Source organism: Carettochelys insculpta, chromosome 27 (assembly GCF_033958435.1).
Source record: "Carettochelys insculpta isolate YL-2023 chromosome 27, ASM3395843v1, whole genome shotgun sequence".
NCBI classification, from domain to species: domain Eukaryota; kingdom Metazoa; phylum Chordata; order Testudines; family Carettochelyidae; genus Carettochelys; species Carettochelys insculpta.
This window is the reverse complement of record NC_134163.1, coordinates 603,541-621,666: the sequence shown is the minus strand read 5'-3', so window position 1 is coordinate 621,666 and position 18,126 is coordinate 603,541. Positions and strand designations below refer to the sequence as shown.

The following is an 18,126-nucleotide window of genomic DNA, read 5'->3' as shown; positions in this document are numbered from 1 at the left end:
TTGAAGGGTCTCTGGTCAAATATTTGTTCCCCTTGTAGCTACACATAGATTTTAATCCAGTCACCCCTTAACTTCCTTTTTTAAAAGCTAAATAGCTTGAGCTCCTTGAGTCAGTGACTGGAAGACATGCCTTTATCATTCTCTTGGCTGTCCTTGGAACCCTCCCCAATTTATCAGCTAACACCCAGAGGCCTCCCTCAGGATAGGAACCCTGACAAGACTCTAACCTCACAGAAGCCACAATTTGAACAATAAAGCCAATACACTTCAGCCATTATTTACAATGCCCCTTGCTCTTAAAATCAAATCAATAAAGACCCAAGGTGTAGAGGTCCTAAGGCATTGCTCTGAAAAGTACGTTACACGGTGCTGGCTTTTTCTCATTGTTTCCAGCTGCTAGCCTGCAGTACAAAGAGCTTAGACTACACTAGATGCATTCCATCATATTACTTTTCCAGATAAGCAGTAGTTGCCAGGGGGCTGTTTTATTGTTAGATCTGGTCCCAAAATGCCGTTTGTTCTTTGGCTGGGAATTTTGAAAGATTTTCAGATTTCTTTAAAAAAATTCCTAGGAACATTTTTCAATTTTCAAGTGAAAAAATGAAATACAAAAAAATTGATGAGCAGTGCAGTAGCACTTTAAAGACTAACAAAATAATGTATTAGGTGAAGAGCTTTCATGGGACAGACCCACTTCTTCAGATCATAGCCATACTAGAACAGACTAATAAATTATTTTGTTAGTCTTTAAAGTGCTACTGGACTGCTTTTTTGTTTTCATAGTATATAGACTAACACGGCTATCTCTCTTACTATTCAAAAAATTGATATGTGCATGTTTTTTGGGTTTTCTTTCAAATAATTTCTCTGCCTTTCACCCTGGATTTCCAGTGCTGAAAAGGGGGTTGGTGCCAGAGAGCGAGAGGTTCAACATAAGCCCAGGTCTGGAAGGGAAACATTTCAGTTTTAAAAATTTCAAACCAAACTGCGGGGTTATTTTTTTCATTGAACAGTGTTGCCAGTGGGACATTTTTGGAGCACCTGTGCATGTGTTCTTGTTAAGAGGGGAAGTGCCCCCAGTCAGCTATGGCCTACACCATGGAAATATTTCAGAGCCCCAGGCTAAGAATATCCTAAATTTCACACCGCCCACTTTCCTAGCACATACATTCTTCTGATCCGGTACTACAAAAACAGGCAGTCTCTAGCCCCCCTGACATCCTTCCTCCTTCTATAACTCCCTCCTATGTGCCCCACCCCAAGTACCTCCCTTCTGCTGTGGCTCTCAGAATCAAAAATCTGTATTTGGAAGGGAGGGGCTCAGAACCACGGTGGATTGCTAATGCTGATCAAACCAGAGTGCTGAGGCCCAAATGGGTTCTGAATTTTCCCAGCATGAAGATGTGCTTGGATCAGCTCCATAGTAATGTGTAATCCCAAAGGCAAGGAGAGAGCAAAGAACCTCAGTGTGCAAATCAGACCCACAACTAGGGAAGCAATTGAAACTGGCCTTTCCTCCCAGAGCCATTTCACAATCCAGGTTGTGGTTGTGTCCGTGTTCCCATTTTTTTAATGAAAACAGTAGGGTGTAAATCTCACTTGAGGGACCACAGGGCCAGTTTCAAGAGCACTGTTCACCTGAGGGCAGTGGCCTGGAATAGGTTACTTAGAGAGGTGGTGGAATCTCCATACCTAGAGGTTTGACAAAACCCTGACTGAGATAATTTAGTTGGGATTGGTCCTGCTTTGAGCTAGGAGTTGGTCTTGATGAACTCCTGAGGTCTCTTCCAACCCTATGATTCTGTTATTCTAGGGTATGTCTGTAAATACACAACCCATGTAGGCATAGCCCAACTGGCTTTGCTCTTGCTACTCACACATGGATAGCACTGAAGCTGCAGCTGCATGGACGCTAAGTGAAGCTTTGAGGGCTTGAATCCTTAGTGTATCTGTTGCCGAGGTATCCTGCAATGCTGGCTACAGCACTGCTATGGGAAAGCCTCTTCTCACTTTCACATGGCATTCTGGATGGGAACCAGGCAGCATGATCTCCTGCAAATGTAAACAAACTTGTTTGCTGAGTGACTGGCTGAGCAAGAAGTAGGACTGAGTGGACTTGTAGGCTCCAAAGTTTTATATTGTTTTATTTTTGAATGCAATTGTTCTTTGTACAAAATTCTACATTTGTAAGTTTCACTTTCATGGTAGAGAGACTGAGCTACAGTACTTGTCTGAGGTGAATTGGAAAATACTGTTTATTTTATTTTTTTCCAACCAAATATTAGTTTTCAAAATCTTTTTTTAACCAAATATCAGTAATCAAAAATAAATATAAACTGAGTACTATAAAAACCCCTCAGTCAGAAGTTAAGGATCTATTACAGGAATGGATGGCCAAGGAAGGTACTGTGCTCTGCCATGTGCAAGAGCTCTGAGCAGATCTGAATCTCCAAAACTTCATTGCACCTTGACCTGCTTCTGACAATGAAAATGACTACACAACTCCAGGAAGGTTACCAAAGTCTGACCCCTCCTGAGCCCTGCCACCCTGGGGGGGAGGGGAGGGGCAACGGTGACAGTGGGCTGGTGTGGGCTGGTACAGCATCCCAACAAGAAAGTGGCTGCTGGTATGGGCCAGTGTTAAAGCACTGTCATGGCACTCAACAACTGTACCAGCGGGGCCACTAAGGTGGGCAGGGCGGGGTGGGACAGGTTCCCCAAGCCCTGGCTATTGATAAAGGCCACTTTGGGGTCACAGTGCTGTTTGAGACTTGCTGGACTGGATGGTCATGGTGGTCCCTTGAGGTCTTAGAATCTGTGAGTCTATTAGACTTCAGTGTGGCTAGCTGCCAGAGGTTGGATTCAGGGCTGCCTCACGCATTTTTACTGTGTGAGAAGCATTTTCGTTTCACTGCTATTGGCACCTAGTTTAAAGATAACTTGAGTCTGCCTGCACATGTTGCAACCACACCCCACCTTGCATCATAGACAGAGCTGAGCATGTGCAGTAGCTTACCACAGTAATGCCTGAAAAATTAATTTAGGCCCCATGATGCTGAGTCAGCCACTCCAAAAATGTAAGCGTAATAAGTATCGTCTACAAGAGAGCTACATTTTTCTTACTTCTGATTGGCTGAAACATCATGGGACCAAAACCACAGTTTTAAAGACTATTTGAAAGGGGCATTTGATCAATTTAAGTCAAGGCCTCCCAGTTTGGGGTCCTGTCATTGCAGGGGATGAGGTCACAAACAGGTGTCAGGTCCTCTCACACTGCCTGTAGTGCTGAATGGAGGGAAACTGTGGCTATACAGGAGGGCTGCCCCAGTATGTTAAAGCTAGTTAGTTAAAGCCCATTATGCCCGCTGGTGTGTAGGGCAGCAACGAAGGTCCTCCACTTCTGTCTGTCTATGGCCATTTTCTCCAGTGTGTCCCAGTTGCTCATTCTCTTCATGTCTGCCTCAACAGTACACGGCCATGTTGTCTTGGGCCTCCCACATTTCAGAATGGTTTATTTAAATGCCTTGAGAGCAAGTGATTAAAACAGGTCGAAACAGCTATAGTGCAAATGTCATAAACATACAAAATTGTCCCATGGCAAAAAAATCTTTTTGGGGGAGGAAAGCTCACATTTTGGTGATTCCGTCAAAAACTGATGGCTCGTCTTTGCTGTAAAACTTTTCACTTGTCTGTTCGTAGCAGCAGTTGCCTTTGCATTAATATTGCAGTGATCAGGAGATGCAGCCAAACCATAGGAGAAATTGGAAGGTTTTATAGTCAGTGAGAATAATTATCTCCGGGCTGGGTGGGAATGGGGGCTGGAGCAGTTTAAACAGCTTTACTTTGGGCTGGTGGAAGTCTCTGCAACACTTTGTTTTAGGATCAGAGTGGAGGAAATGGATGTCTAGAAGTTCTTGCCACACCTTGAAATATTAGAGAGGTAGCTATGTTAGTCTGGGCTCACTCTTTAAATAGCCCTCTGACCCCACGCTCACCCCCGACTCATACATCTGATGAAGCGGGTCTTTGCCCACGAAAGCTTATGCTCCAAAATATCCGTTAGTCTATAAGGTGCCACAGGACTTCTTGTTGTTCTCGAAAATACCGACTAACATGGCCACCCTCTTTGACACATAAGTCTGTGTGGCACATACTGCACCTTCAAATATTTAAGAGCCCTGTGCAGTGTTCATTTTGGTCTCAGAACTGTGGCCTCACACAGGAGAGTCTCGCACCCTACTCCCAGCGGGAGATTTAACTTCTGCGCCTTTGTAAATTAAACAAACACACACAAAAGGACCAGTCTCCGCCCCGCTCCAGCCCTTACCGCAGTGCTACTTAGTGTGCAAAGTGAGTGTGAAACGTCGCTATTCTGCTTGCTAGCACTTTGCATACATCTTGCACTGATGACTACTAGGTGAAGCGAGAACCAGCGTAGCTATCTGTTTGCTCTTTTTGTGGGGAAAAACTGAACTCAGGTGGCACTTAAAATAACAAAGCAAAATACAACAGCAACACAAATAGGTTCAGCAATCAGCCAATGACGATAGGTTCTGATGATGTAATACTCCCCTCTTGTGGTTAATTGGCTGGGTGTGGTGTCACTCTTTATCCTGCGGTAGGAGCAGCATCTGAACAAGCTTGAATCTGGTTTTAGCCTGCTCCTGGAGTTGAAATCATAGGGGAGTAGCTGTGTGTTCGCTGGTTCACTTCCCATCCTATCAGCGTTGCTTCAGGAACGAGCCGCTGAGAAGAACAGTTATGCAAAACCTTGCCTAACATAGCAAAAAAGCAGTCCAGTAGTACTTTACAGACTAAAAAAATATCTTATTAGGTGATGAGCTTGCCTGGAACAGACCCACTTCTTCAGTGCATAGCCATATCAGAACAGACTCAATATGGCTATGATCTGAAGAAGTGGGTCTGTCCCACAAAAGCTCATCACCTAATAAATTATTCTGTTAGTCTTTAGGTGCTGCTGTACTGCTTTTTTGTTTTGATAATATGTAGACTAGCACTGCTTCCTCTCTGTTACTTGGCTAACATAGGACTCTGAAGGAATACAGGAAGGGCCGTTAGGAAAGTAGGAGAGGGTTGGAAGTTGATGCTAGCCAAATATAGACTTGGGTACATTTTGAATAGTGGAAGTAATTAACCCGTGGAACAACTTACAAAGAGTCATGGTGAATTCCCGATTGCTGACCATTTTTGAATCGAGACGGGATTTCTGTACAAGATCTGCTCCAGGAATGACTTTGGAACAGTTCTGTGGTCTAGCAACAGAGAGCTAGCAGTGCTAGTCTATGTACTATCCAAACAAAAAAGCAGTCCAGCAGCAAAGGAGGTCACACATCATTGCAATTGATCCTTCTAGTGTTGGAATTTATGATGTGTCAAGCCAGTTTAGTTTAGAATCCTGTTCTCCCCACCATGTTGCACCTAGCTGAGGGGCAAAATATCTTCCTGACCCCTGCTGGTGATACTTATACCCTGAAGCATGAGGATTGTTACTTTTAAACTAGCCAGTTTGACAGCAAATGTTCTTGTTATAAAGTCAAGATCCACTCTGAATCAGCTATTTGTCCCAAAAAAAGTATGTGCTGGTACTGAGTCCTGCAGGGTGGCTGCATTTTGAAAAAAAAAAACAAAAAACCCAGAACAAAAAAAACCCTGCTCTTTTATCAGTTCTAAATGTGCCCCTCACCCTCGTTGCTATTTACCTCCTCTGCTTTCTGTCACGGTCACAATCAGCAGTTCAGCTGTAAACCCATGAAGATTTGTACCCACACACAAAAGCTGTCCTGGTCCTTCCGTATCCGATTCCTGCTAAGATATGGGTAAACAAATCCCATGTTTCAAAACTAGAGCCAATCACCCCAGACCTCAAGAAGGAATTCGCTCCCAAGTTCACTATCTATAGCACTGAACAATATAGCCAAAATTACAGACCAGTGGGATCAGTACAGGGAGCTGATATGTTAAACCCATTGCCCCCAGAGGCTCTGTACCTTGCAAAACAAAAGCAGAGCCAACTTCCTGAGAAAGGGTTAAAAGGCAAAATTATAAGGAACATATACAGGTTATGCAGCCACAGTTGCTATTGAAATGGCTGGTGCACACATGCATAAAAAGGGTGCAAAGACAATAGCATTTTTTTGCAGGGTTGGGGGCGGGAAGGAATTTGTGGTGCAAAGTCTTTGAGCTTTCTTAAGGAGCCTAGGAAAGTGTGCAAAACAATCACCAGGCAGCGAAATGCCGCCAACAGGAAAGGCCTGTGCAGAAGTGATCCTGGGCGTTTGGTGTGCTGGAGGGTGTGTTGGCTCCTTGTGCTGTATAAGAATATCAGAGTCACACAATGGGAGGAGGCAGGGAGAAGGAAAGGGGCTTTTCGCAGCCTGGGCTGTGGGGATGTTGCTGGAGTAGCCTGTGTGTTAGGAAGGGATTTAGATGGGGATTTACGGGCTGTCCCTGATCATGGTGCATCTTGTGGGAAGCAGTGGGTGTGTGTGTGCACATGGCTGGGGTGAGGTGATGGGTCTCAAGCTGCAGGGTGGCTCTGGGGAGGAGTTTGCAGCCTGCTATAGTGTCAGAGCAGCACTGGGGGTGTGAGGAGAAAATGGGGGTGTCTCAGGAGGGAGGGAGGGAGGGAGGAATTTGTCAAACCAGACAGCGTAAATTCCCAAGTGGCCTGTGTATGTTCAGCCTGTAACTGTGTTGCCGGTGGGGGGGAGGGGGGTGCACAGAGCCAGGGGGTCAGTATCTGTGTTGGGGGTGGGGGCAGTGCAAGGCCAGGGGTGGCAGGGGTTGCTCCCTGTGTCGGGTGGGGGGGTGATGCAGTGCTGAGGGGGTCTGTCCCTGTGTCTGGGGGTGTGGTCCCTGTTTCTGGGGGGCGGTGCAATGCCAGGAGTGGGGGGGCTGCTCCCTGTGTCGGGGGGCAGTGCAATGCCAGGAGTGGGGGGGTCGGTCCCTGTGTCGGGGGGCAGTGCAATGCCAGGAGTGGGGGGGCCGGTCCCTGTGTCGGGGGGGCGGTGCAATGCCAGGAGTGGGGGGGCCGGTCCCTTTGTCGGGGCGGGCGGTGCAATGCCAGGAGTGGGGGGGCCGGTCCCTGTGTCGGGGGGCCGTGCAATGCCAGGAGTGGGGGGGCCGGTCCCTGTGTCGGGGGGGCGGTGCAATGCCAGGAGTGGGGTCACAGTGCCGAGGGGGCGGGTCTGTCCCTGCAAGAGCTGCGGGAGGCTGCCTGGCCCAGACCGGTCTGGGGTGGCCCCGAGGAGCTGCTGTCGGGCCAGTCCGCACGTAGGGCGCCGATCAGATGATGCGCGGGGCTGGCCTTGGAGCGCCGCCGGGGCGGGGAGAGCTATAAAGGGCGGCGCGTCCCGCAGCCGCGCTCGTAACTCCCCTGCAGCTGCAGCGGTCCGGGCCGTGTGTACCATCAGCAGTGGCGGCGGCACTGCGGAGCCCGGGCTCGGTAAGGATCTGTCTGGGGTTGCCCTGCAGGACCGGGGTGGGGGGTCCCCAGAGTGGGGAATGGAGGGGGCTGCAGGGCCGAGGGTTCCGGGGGGCGGGCTGCAGAGTGGGGAATCGGTGGGGGGGGGCGGGCTGCAGGGCCGAAGGTTCCGGGGGGCGGGCTGCAGAGTGGGGAATCGGTGGGGGGGCGGGCTGCAGGGCCGAGGGGTTCTGAGGGGCGGGCTGCAGAGTGGGGAATCGGTGGGGGGGCGGGCTGCAGGGCCGAGGGGTTCCGGGGGGCGGGCTGCAGAGTGGGGAATCGGTGGGGGGGCGGGCTGCAGGGCCGAGGGGTTCCGGGGGGCGGGCTGCAGAGTGGGGAATCGGGGGGGGGGCGGGCTGCAGGGCCGAGGGGTTCCGGGGGGCGGGCTGCAGAGTGGGGAATCGGTGGGGGGGCGGGCTGCAGGGCCGAGGGGTTCCGGGGGGCAGGCTGCAGGGCCGGGTGTTCACATGAAAGTCGGGGACAGTTGGAGCGACTGCCCTAGTCGGGCGGGGGGAACGGAGAGCCCCCCCAAACAAGACGCATGTCGGGGAGGGGAATTGCAATAGAAGCTTCGGGATGCGTGCCGGAACCCGCAGTGGGGGGAGCCCCCCACCTGACGTTGGGGCGACCCGCTGGGCCCAGTGCAGCGGCGTGCAGAGATCGGGGAGGGACAGTGCAGGCTTCCGTGGCAAAGGAGGCACCTTTGTTTCGGGCAGTTGCTGCTTTTCTTGCATGGGTTTTGGGGTGGTGGTAACCCCAGACCAGTGTGCGCCCGCGGCCGGGGAGGATGTGCGGCTGCTTCTCGGGGAGGTCCAGCCCTTATCGGAGAGAGACCCATCTAATCTGCGAGGGGGTGTGGTGTCTGCGCTTTGCGTTGAGGTGAAAGTCCCCTCCCCCAGGGATCTGCAGGCCCCCTCCTCCGTGGGTGAAGGACCGCGTGGGGCTGGCGGTCTCGAGTGGCTTGCAGCCATGCCCACCTCTCACAGCACACAGGCTCCTGGTAGGGTGGGGTGCAATTTGTTCTGTCCCCAAACAGTGCTGGTTCTCAATCGCTCTCTTTGTTGGTTCTGCTGTGCAGGGACCGCCCGCAGTTTCAGGTCTTGCAATGCCAGGCCTCTTAGACCCCAAACAGCGGGTTTGCTGACCTGGTTGGGAGGTGAGCAGGGGGAAGAGATTCTATTAAGGTGGGGGCTATTCTCATTGCAGCCTGCTCTGCTGATAGCTGTACTGGCCCTGGGGATTGTTTTGCATGGATCAGCTGGAGAGCTGGGGTGGGGAGTTGTTTTGGTTCCCTTTCTGTGTATTGGGGAAGCTGTTGTAAGAGGCCTAGGGATGCTGAAGTTGCTGCTGTTGCTTTGAAATGAATATTAATTTTGATATGTAAGATTGAGATTCTGGGCAATTAATGGCTTCATGGGAGAGAGGGCAGGTCCTTGTTGCATCATTAAAATATCAGTGCCGTCTGGTTGATAAAAATGTCACAGGATGTTGTATATGCTTCTCCATACAGAAGCAGTCTAACAATTCCTGTATTTTTTCCTTTTCCTCTAGGGTCTCCATCCGGCCAATCAGAATTAGCTCTCCCGCTTCCCCAGTCCCCCCCCCCAATCTTTTTGTTCGGAACTTCTTTTCCTCCCTCCTTTTTTGGTCAGAAATCTCAACAAAATGGTGCAGAAGAAAACCGAAATCAAAGGTTTCCATCGTTCTTTCAAGGTAAACCTTACACAGTTCTTTTCTTTTTTTATTTTAGCCTCTGATTTTTTTTGTGTGTGTGAAATTGGCTTGTCAATTGACTTTTGAGTTTGTGTCCATCAAAGGTAGCAGTTATTTTAGTTCTTATGTTTCACGGTGTGAATGTAGATTGTGGAGGTGATTTTGTGGTTTGAGTGTGGATCCTTGGAAATGAATGAATTTGTCTTGCACAAAAAATATATGTGGGACTTAAGGGACTCTGGAACACATAGTAGATGGGAGCCCTTGGAGTTTTAGAAACCGTCAGGGCAATCCTATTTTTGAGTCTGTGACTGAGACTATTTCTTTAGGTAATAAGATCACGATGCTTTTACAATTTCAGAGAATGGCAGAGACATTAATACATAAATAGCCAATGAGGTAGTGGACTGTTTGCGTAGTCATCTTTCTTTCAAAGGATTTTTAATCTTAGATTCTTGCTGATTTAAGGAACAAATGAGCAAGTTGGTATGTTTCTCCATATGGAGAAGTATGTTAAACCAAAGCCAGTGGTCTGATTGCAGGATGTGCAAAGAGTTGATTTCACCTGGAGCTGCGGGTGCTCTACATCTGCCAATCTGGCCACTGTGTTGCAGCAGTCAATATGAGGCCATCTGCTGGTGTTTGATGGGCTAGGGCTGTAACTTTGGGCTCAGCAGCTCTGGGACCCTTCCAGGAGGTAACTAAGCACAGATGGATCAGGGCCTGAATGTAGCTACTAACAGCTCAGTCCAGGATGTACCTCTCTAGTTCAGCACCCTTGGGACTTGTCCAGTGCCTAACAAGATTTTCCCGATCACAGGAGGTCAATATTGTCTAGTACCATTAACCAACGCTTCTAAGAACCCAGCAAGCAATGGAAGACATTTAGGGATACATTACAGTTAAGTATCAGCACAGAACACCAAGAGCCAGGACTGGTGGCTGTAAACAAACTTTATGGGACCGTGGGAAACTTGGCCACACCTGTGATAAGTGGTCATCCACTTAACTAAAATCAGATTGGATTAGGGATGTTTCCAGATGAGAGAGTGCTGGACTGGAGAGGTTCAACCTGTAGTTTGAAGTCAGTATATGTTAGAGTATTGCTTCACCTCTGTACAATGGATGAACTTCCTTCCTTGTTTGTATTGCAACTGTCACATGACTTCAGCTACCCCCAAAACCACCCAGAGGAAACACAAGTCCTTCTCATTATCTAACAGTGATGGTTAGATGTTTTGAAAGTACTGGAGGCATTTAGGTGCACAAGTCATTGTGAGTCAAAGTAGGTCCTTTGGGTGCTTTGGAAAATCTCTTCCTAAAGTTCCTGACTGTATTAATAGATATAAAATAATCTCCAGCTGCATACATTGGGTAAAGAGGGTGGGACAAAAGGAAAAGTATCTTTGGGAAGATTTCCTGTTGGCAGGTACTCCGCCTCCATTGCAGATTTGATGAGTGTGGTATGAATAAGTGGCTTTGTGGCAGTGGATTATTAACCTGATGAGTGGCATTCACCATGTCAGCCTTGAGTCTGATTCTGAGTGATGGACTGAGTGTTTGAAAATTGGCACATGTGGAACAAATCTTCAAATGTGAAAGGCTCTTGTTCGTATGATGAAACAACCAGAGCAGTGTCCTGCGTTATGATTTTCTTTCTCTCTGTGATCTGAGCTGATGTAGGTGTGGGTGTTGTGCAAGCCTCTGCCCTGGAAGAGCTGGAGGGATAGACTGAATGTTGCTCTTGCCCCCAGCCTGCTGATTTCAGTGTGTTTTGCATGGGGGCCGGTGGGCGTATGCTTCAGGGTGTTTACATGGTAGAAATAGCTTTGGTGCAGTTGGCAGCCCCAGGGCACATCCAAATAGCCATGTCTGCTGCTCTCTGGATGCTGCCACCCAACTTTCTGAAGCCCACAATAAATATTTCATGGAGCACCTCTTTGCTACAGCTTTACAAGATTATTCCGTGGCCATACGCTGTACTGTGCCATGTCCCCAGCTTGTGAGGCAGGAGGGTGCCTGCTGAGAAACGGGTTATCCCCAAGGGTTGGGTTTTGTCTGGCTTCTGCACCACCTCCCCTTTTGCAAGACTCCCAGTTGAGACTGTGCCCTCCCTGACTCCACCACCACCAAGTTTCCAGCATTCTTTGTCTGCTTTCTCTTGTTTTCAGTTCTCTCTCAGATCAGTGGCTATAAAGAGTGTTCAGGTTTCGTGTCGGGATTCTTATATAATAAACAGCCTGGCCATGTGTGACTCCCTGTTTCTGGAGGTCACACTGTCTAGTGTGCGGCTCACGGGTCATAGATTCCCTGGCTAGGAGGGACCACTGTGGTCTTCTGGTGACTGACTCCTGTACGGAACACAGGCAAGAGAACTGTCCCCAAGTAGATAACTGACTCCAACTGCCCCCAAAATCCTTGAGTTAAGGTTTTTAGGCCAGCAGCAGCTTTTATCTTGGGGCTAAGTCTCTCGAAATGGCGCTGATTAAAACAGAATTAGTCTGTTGCACTGAACAAGCTGCCTTGACAGCCCAGCTCTCTTGTATGTGCAGCAAGTTGTAGACTGAGGATACGGCAGCAGGCGAACCCTGAAGGATGCCAGATGCCAAGTGGCCCTGGAAGTCGTGCTATGAAGGCAATTGGGGCATTGGCGGTGGGGGCATTTCTGTTTGTTTTTTGCTTCTTGTCCCCCCATCTGGGCATAGTTGCCTCCTGGAGCAGTGCCCATTGCATGGTGATGTAACTTCTGCTGGGGACGCTGTTATGTAACCACCTCATTCCATAATAAACCTGTTGCTGGGTAAAAACCAGGCGAAGTGGTAAAGTTAGGGGGTGTGTGTGTTGGGGGGGAGCATAGATTCTCTCTGGAATGGAGACCAGTGCCGGAGACGCTGCACTTCTGGTGGTTAGTGTGCCTTAGTCTCCTGATGATTAGAAAGCTGCTGGCTCCAGGTGACTTAGGCTGTCAAGAGGCTGCTCCTTGGGAGGTGCTGCACTTCCAGAACACTGAGTCTGATGCTGACAAACACAGGAGCTCTTTCTGTAGGTAAAAAGACACCAAATCTCCTTCCAGCTCTCGTCTGCAAAGTGTCCAGGAGCCAAGGGGTTCCGAATCATCCCCTCTCGGGCAAGCTGCCCAATGCAGCGCCAGCGGACAAAGTAAACACGCGCTTTCTAGCTGTTTCTAGCCGTTAGGGAAGCTTATGCCAAGCTCTGCTGATTGGCTGCAGGGGCAGCCGTTCATCAGATAGAGCTTTCTTCTTGGCTGGCTTCCTAGCAGGCATGACAGTGGGAGGGGGGTGTGGTTTGTTTTTACTTGAGGGAGAATTCCACCTCCACCCAAGCATTTCATAAGTGGGGGAAGGCTTGGACTTTGGCTAACAAGTTTTGCTGGGTGGTTGGGGGCAGAAAGAAGTGTGCTGCACCTGTAGTTTGTAACTCTGTCGTAGTATTTTCTATGCAGGGATCTTCACATTCTCTGTTACAGATAGAGAAACTGAGGAGGGGCTGTTGATGTGATTTCCCTCACAGTCTCTCCCATGAGTCAGAGATACAGAAGGACCCCAGTATCCTAACTTGGAGTCCTGTGCTTTCCCCATAAGAGCTCCCTGCCAAGTCAGGACGGTAGCATTCTTGGCTGTTCTGGTCAGGGTGAATATCTCGGCTGAAGACCCAAAGGCAGTAGCACAGCTGGTCGCTAGCCCTGTACATTTTTCTTTTCTAGTGCTAGCAGTGCATTTCTGGAGTGACCTGAAGCCCCACACTGGATACTCTGCCTGTCATGCACCAGTATCTGTCAGTTCAGTGATGGGAGCTAAATACTAACAGCAAGCTTGTGATTGGTATTCACCAAGCACTTTTCAAAGGAGAGCAGTGTCATTATGCCCATTTTACAGAGGGGGAAGTTGAAGCATGGAACAGGTGAAGGGAGTGGCTCAAGGTCACCCAGCAGACAGCTGGCAGAGCTGGGCATAGAACTCTGGTCCCATAAGTGCCAACCCAGCAGCCCATGCTACCTGTCCTTACTTCTTGGTTGCAGGTGGACCAATTTTTGCTGTTTCAGGACCTAAAATGAGCATGGCTCCCAGGTCTCTGAAAGCACAATGCTAGCGCAATGACCCTGAGCCCATCCACTCTCTGTTCCTGCCAGTAACTTGCCAGTTTAAGCATTCAAGTACTCTCGGTTTATCCCCCATCCTGCTGCTGCGGAATGCAATCAGAACCCCACAGGGTTCAGTGGTTGGAATGATCCCCCAGGGTGGCTGCATAGGAAGTAACCACCCTCTCCCGGCTGGCCTGTGTCAGCAGGCTGTAAAATAGTGCCTGGGTGTTTGCTGTGTCAGCATTCCCTTATTGGCACCCAGACATCATCCCCACAGGTCCCACCAAGAACAGTAGCAAACCTCCTCAGCACCCAGGCCCATGCTCTGTGCCTACCTCCCTCAGCTCTGAATGGCCATCTGGCACCGTCCCATGTCCTGCAAACTCCTCCCTACTCCCTTCTCCCTCTGGTGTTGCCGCTGCACCACAGTGCAGGGTTGTGCTGTGCTCAAAAAGGTTCTCCAGAGAGGTGTGTGTAGTTGCCATTAAATCTGTTTTGCTGGTAAAAGTGTCAGCTTTTGAAATGCAGAGAGCCTGGGTCTGTGCTGGGGCAGGGGAGGGAATCTTCCCAGTGGGGTTGGTTGGTGTTAGCCAGGGTGACCAGCACAGGCTGGGCTGACTGGACTGAGCTTTCCAACACCAGTGTCAACTGCTGCTGCTGCAGCTCTGTCTGGGCCTCCCTGAGGGAATAATGGCTCCCAACCTCTGAGGAGGTGCGACTCCTGAACGGGCAGGCTGGGAATGTGCAAGGGAGAAGGCTAGCCTGATGGCCCAGCCTGTCACTTGGGATTTTCTAAGTTGACACCCGAGCAGCTGTGTCTCCTGCTCCCTGGCTTAGCTGCAGTGCTGGCCCCCCTCTGTCTGGGAGCTGACGGCAGGCCAAGGCCATACGGCATACCAGTTGTGCCCTGTTTTTGCACCCTCTCGCTGGCATGGAGACTGTCACCACTTGCTCCAGGACTTGAGAAATGCTGGGCAGGGGGGATCAGGTGGGCTGCTGGCCAGGCCTGGAGGCCGGAATCTGGGGCCTTGCTCCTAGCTCTGCTGCTCACCCCTAAGGTGAGTGGATGATCGAAACTATGCCTTGGTTTCTCCCTCCGTAAAGTGGATGGAATCCAGGCCCCACCAGGCATGTTGAGGTGGAGCATAAAGCACGCTGAGGTCTTGTCCAGTGTGGGAGCAGCTGGTTTTATTCTGACCACAGCTCAGGAAGAGCTGGGGAGTTCTTCTCTCTGGTTTGGCCCAAACAGCCACTTTCCATGTTGCCAAGCTCTGGATTGGTTGGCCTACCCATGACACCAAAGCTGTGCCCTCAAACCAATGACCATTGGGTGTGCCAGACAGCGCCTTTGGCTTCCTATGATCCTCTGAGTCACTCCCCCACAGGAGCCGGTGGCTGGGCACAGCAGGTGTCCCACTTCCAATGTGCCTGGGCCCCTGTGGTGGAGTGACTCAGAGGATCATAGGAAGCCAAAGGTGCTGTCTGACTTGGCTGCCCCTGTGCATGTGGCCACTCTGGTTAGCTGGTATTGGGTATGAAGCTGAACACAGAACCCCACATAAAATTTTATGTCCTTCTCCGCACTGTGCTATTCCCTACCAAAAAAATCTTGGGCATGCTGGAGCCCAGGTTTCTTACAATGGGGCATAGAAGTCTGAGGCGTATGGAGGAGGGATTACTAAGAGCATATGGTTGGTTAGTTTCTGGGAAGGCTGTTTCCAGCTGACCCCAGGGAGATGTTCTCTAGGCCTGTGTGAATGGGTATAAAAATGAGCTGGTCTGGAGTGGGGTCAAACAGGACCTTGTGTAACTGCAACTTCTTGGTGTGTTGGTGGGATTCCTTTGGGGGGAACCCAAGTCTGGCTGGTGAAGCCACAATCAGCTAGCTCCATGGGACTCCTGATAGGGGCCACCAGGCTGGGATGAAGATGAGCCAGGGCAGTAGAGTGGGCTGTCAAGACCTAGTGGCGCAGAGACCCTCTGTGGCTATCAGTGTGTGTGACTCACGCTGTTCTCTTCCGTTCTGAACCCACAGGGCCAGAACCCGTTTGACCTGGAATTCTCCCAGTCAAGCCACCTGGATTCCGTCTTCAACTTTGAGTGTCCGGCCCGCCCTGGTGAGCTCTGCAGGTTGCTACCCAGGTGGAGGAGGGATAAAAACTGCCGAACGTTGGTTCCTTTTACTCATTCCACCCTCCCTTGGGGAAAATAATGATGAAAATTCACCCTCCTGCCAGCTTGGTGGCAGTTCTGACACAGGAGAGGACATCAGTGCCTGTCTGGCTCCCAGCATGTGATGTGTATAGCGTCACTGAAGTTAAGCTATCCTAAACTTAGGCCTCCTCTGCTCTTTATTTGTTTGGGGCCCACTTTCCTTCCAATAAATCCTGCATCTTCCAGGGATCCTCCCCCCCAGATCTCTCTGCTCCATTCCCTGAAGGATTGTCTTCTATCACTGCCTAGTCTTCCTGGCAGTGAAGGCCGCGGAGGTCATGTCTGATACGGTAGAACCTGTGAGCCAAATATGCTGTATCAGTTCCTGTGTGGCTAGTCCGTGTCTCCTGATGGAGTATGGGGGAGATGAGAGGTGCACTGTCTGAAGACGAGCGTGAGTTAATGCTGTTTGCTTGGCTTTGCTTTGGGACAGACATGCCTTCAAGTCAGCCCATCGATATCCCCAACACCAAGAAACGGAACAAGAAGAAGAAACGATGCAGAGCCACGGACAGCTTCTCTGGGAGGTTTGAAGGTGAGAGGTGCAGGGATTCATGGCTTGGGATGGGTCTGGCACATGCACTTCAACAGGGGTTGGGGGGTGTGGTTTGTCCTGAAAATCTTAGAAACGTTCTGCTCAGGTGGGCACTTGGTTTAGGGAGCTTCTGCCCTGCTCAGGATCAGACCTGGTCCAGCTGTGCATGCTCACCCACGTGACAGATGTGCATGCGCTACCCCTTGATCATTATAGTGAAGTGATGGCTGGGATGTGTGACAAGAACACTGTGCCCCATCTGGCCTTGCGGCTGCACATCTGGGGCGCTGCACCAAGCGCCAGGGCTGGAGCTCCAACCTCCCCAACCCTGGAAACCCAAAAGTTGTCCTGAAGAGAGGCCCATTCTGCTCCCCACAGATGTTTACCAGCTTCAGGAGGAGGTGCTCGGGGAAGGTGCCCACGCTAGAGTCCAGTCCTGCATCAACCTCATCACCAACAAGGAGTATGCGGTGAAGGTATGGGCTTCCAGGGGCCACTGCGGCCTGGGGGTGGGGCACTGGCTGGCACTGGCAGAGGGTTCTGCCCTTGGCCCCAGCAGTCACCTCTCTCCTTGGACCTTCCTTTCCACTCAGTCTTGTCTCTCTTGAGAGCAAGTGGTCCCTTGCTGAGTGGAGCATGTAGCACGTTGGAGCTCTGCTCTCTGCAGGGGCCTGTCGGTGGCGCTTGAGGTGCGCGTAATAATGAGGCTGGAGATAAGGCAGCGGTGTTTGGAGATTTCCTGCTCTTCTCCCTGATCCTAGAGCCGGCGAGGCTGGGCAGAGAGAGGTAGCTGAGGCCCTGTGGTGCTGCAGACCTCAAACAGTCCATCCACCTGTGGCTGTTGGTGAGAGGAGACTGACTGGAGTCTGGCACCTAACGCTGCTGCTCTGGCTCCGTTTGGCCTAGTTTGGTGGCTTCCACCATCAGCCATTGAAGAGATGGAAAAATCTGAGCCAGCTGAGGGCTCATCATGTGGCTGGACTGAGCCATTGGCGTAGGACCCTCTGGAGGGGTTGGTAGCAGCGGGATGCCCAGGTGAGGGCTGGGGCTGTGGGGAGGAGAGACAGCTCTGGATGGGGTTGGGGGTGGCTCTGAGCCCCCAGAAGTGGCGTGGCCTCAGTCAGAAGGGGCAGGGCTGGGACTAGCCTCCCCCAGCCAGCTCTTCAGCACTGATGCCTGCTGCCCAGGGCTCCGACTGCTGTCATGGCTGCTGCTGTTCTGGCGATGGCTGGGAGCTCCAGGCCCTTTCCAATGGCTCGATGCCTGGGCTGGGCCTGGCTGTGGCTAAGCTCAGTAAAAACGGATTGTCTCCAGACAGCGGGGAAGAGACGCTCTTGAGAAGACTGGCTTAAAATAGGTGGGACATCAGGATGCTGAGGCCCTGTATATTACCCAGGGTTCATCCCTCCTCGCTGGTGGTGCTGGGGCCGTCCTGTGTCTGGGAGGGCAGTGCAGCCGGCTCCTTACACAGCCTTGAATTACGGCCCAGGGAGCAGCAGCACCCTGGCCCTGTGCAGATGCAGCTGGGGGAAGAGAGGCGGCCTTACAGTTAAGGTGCAGGACTAGGGAGCACAAGACCTGGCTTGTCCTCTTGGTTCTGCCTGGGACTGTGTGGCCAAGGGCAGGTCTCTTTGCTGCTGGTTCCTCCTCTCAAGTGGGGTGTATCCGCAGCCTGGGAGGCTTAATTAGTGCTCCCAAAGCATGTGGGGGGGCAGTTGTGGGAACGATCGGCCTAGCAGACTGTTAGACTCATTTGTGTGTTGGGCGTCTCAACGCCTCCCGGCAAGCGGGTGAGAAGCAGAACAGGTCCCGGCGAGCCGGCTGACTCAGGCGACTGCCCCTGAGGATTTTGTGACGCCAGCTGTTGACGCACAGTGCTCAGTGTTAGGGCTCGGCTTAGCCCAGCTGCTCGGGCCCCACGGTCTGGACGCTGGGGCACTGAGCTCTTTGCAGGACGGCAGAGGAGCCAGTGAAGCGTGACCTCGGTGGCATGGTGCAGTGCTGGCATGGGCCTAGCCCGTTGAGTCTGTGCAGCTGGAGCAGCAGCAAGCAGGGAGGGTCCAGCCAGTGCCCTCTGCC

The 18,126-nt window shown here is 51.2% G+C and overlaps 1 protein-coding gene across 2 annotated transcripts in view; it reads left to right on the top strand.

The window, feature by feature from the left end:
• The first annotated feature begins 7,367 nt into the window (after positions 1 to 7,367).
• MKNK2 (MAPK interacting serine/threonine kinase 2) overlaps positions 7,368 to 18,126 on the top strand; it is a 35,867-nt gene continuing 25,108 nt past the window's right edge. For both annotated transcript variants that reach the window (XR_012642672.1, XM_074978601.1), the window contains exons 1-5: positions 7,368 to 7,465; positions 9,035 to 9,196; positions 15,334 to 15,415; positions 15,946 to 16,047; positions 16,426 to 16,523. Coding sequence is in view for 1 of the 2 variants with exons in the window: in XM_074978601.1 (XP_074834702.1) it covers positions 9,149 to 9,196; positions 15,334 to 15,415; positions 15,946 to 16,047; positions 16,426 to 16,523 (330 nt within the window). In the remaining variant the exon portion in view is untranslated. The remainder of the gene's footprint in view (positions 7,466 to 9,034; positions 9,197 to 15,333; positions 15,416 to 15,945; positions 16,048 to 16,425; positions 16,524 to 18,126) is intronic.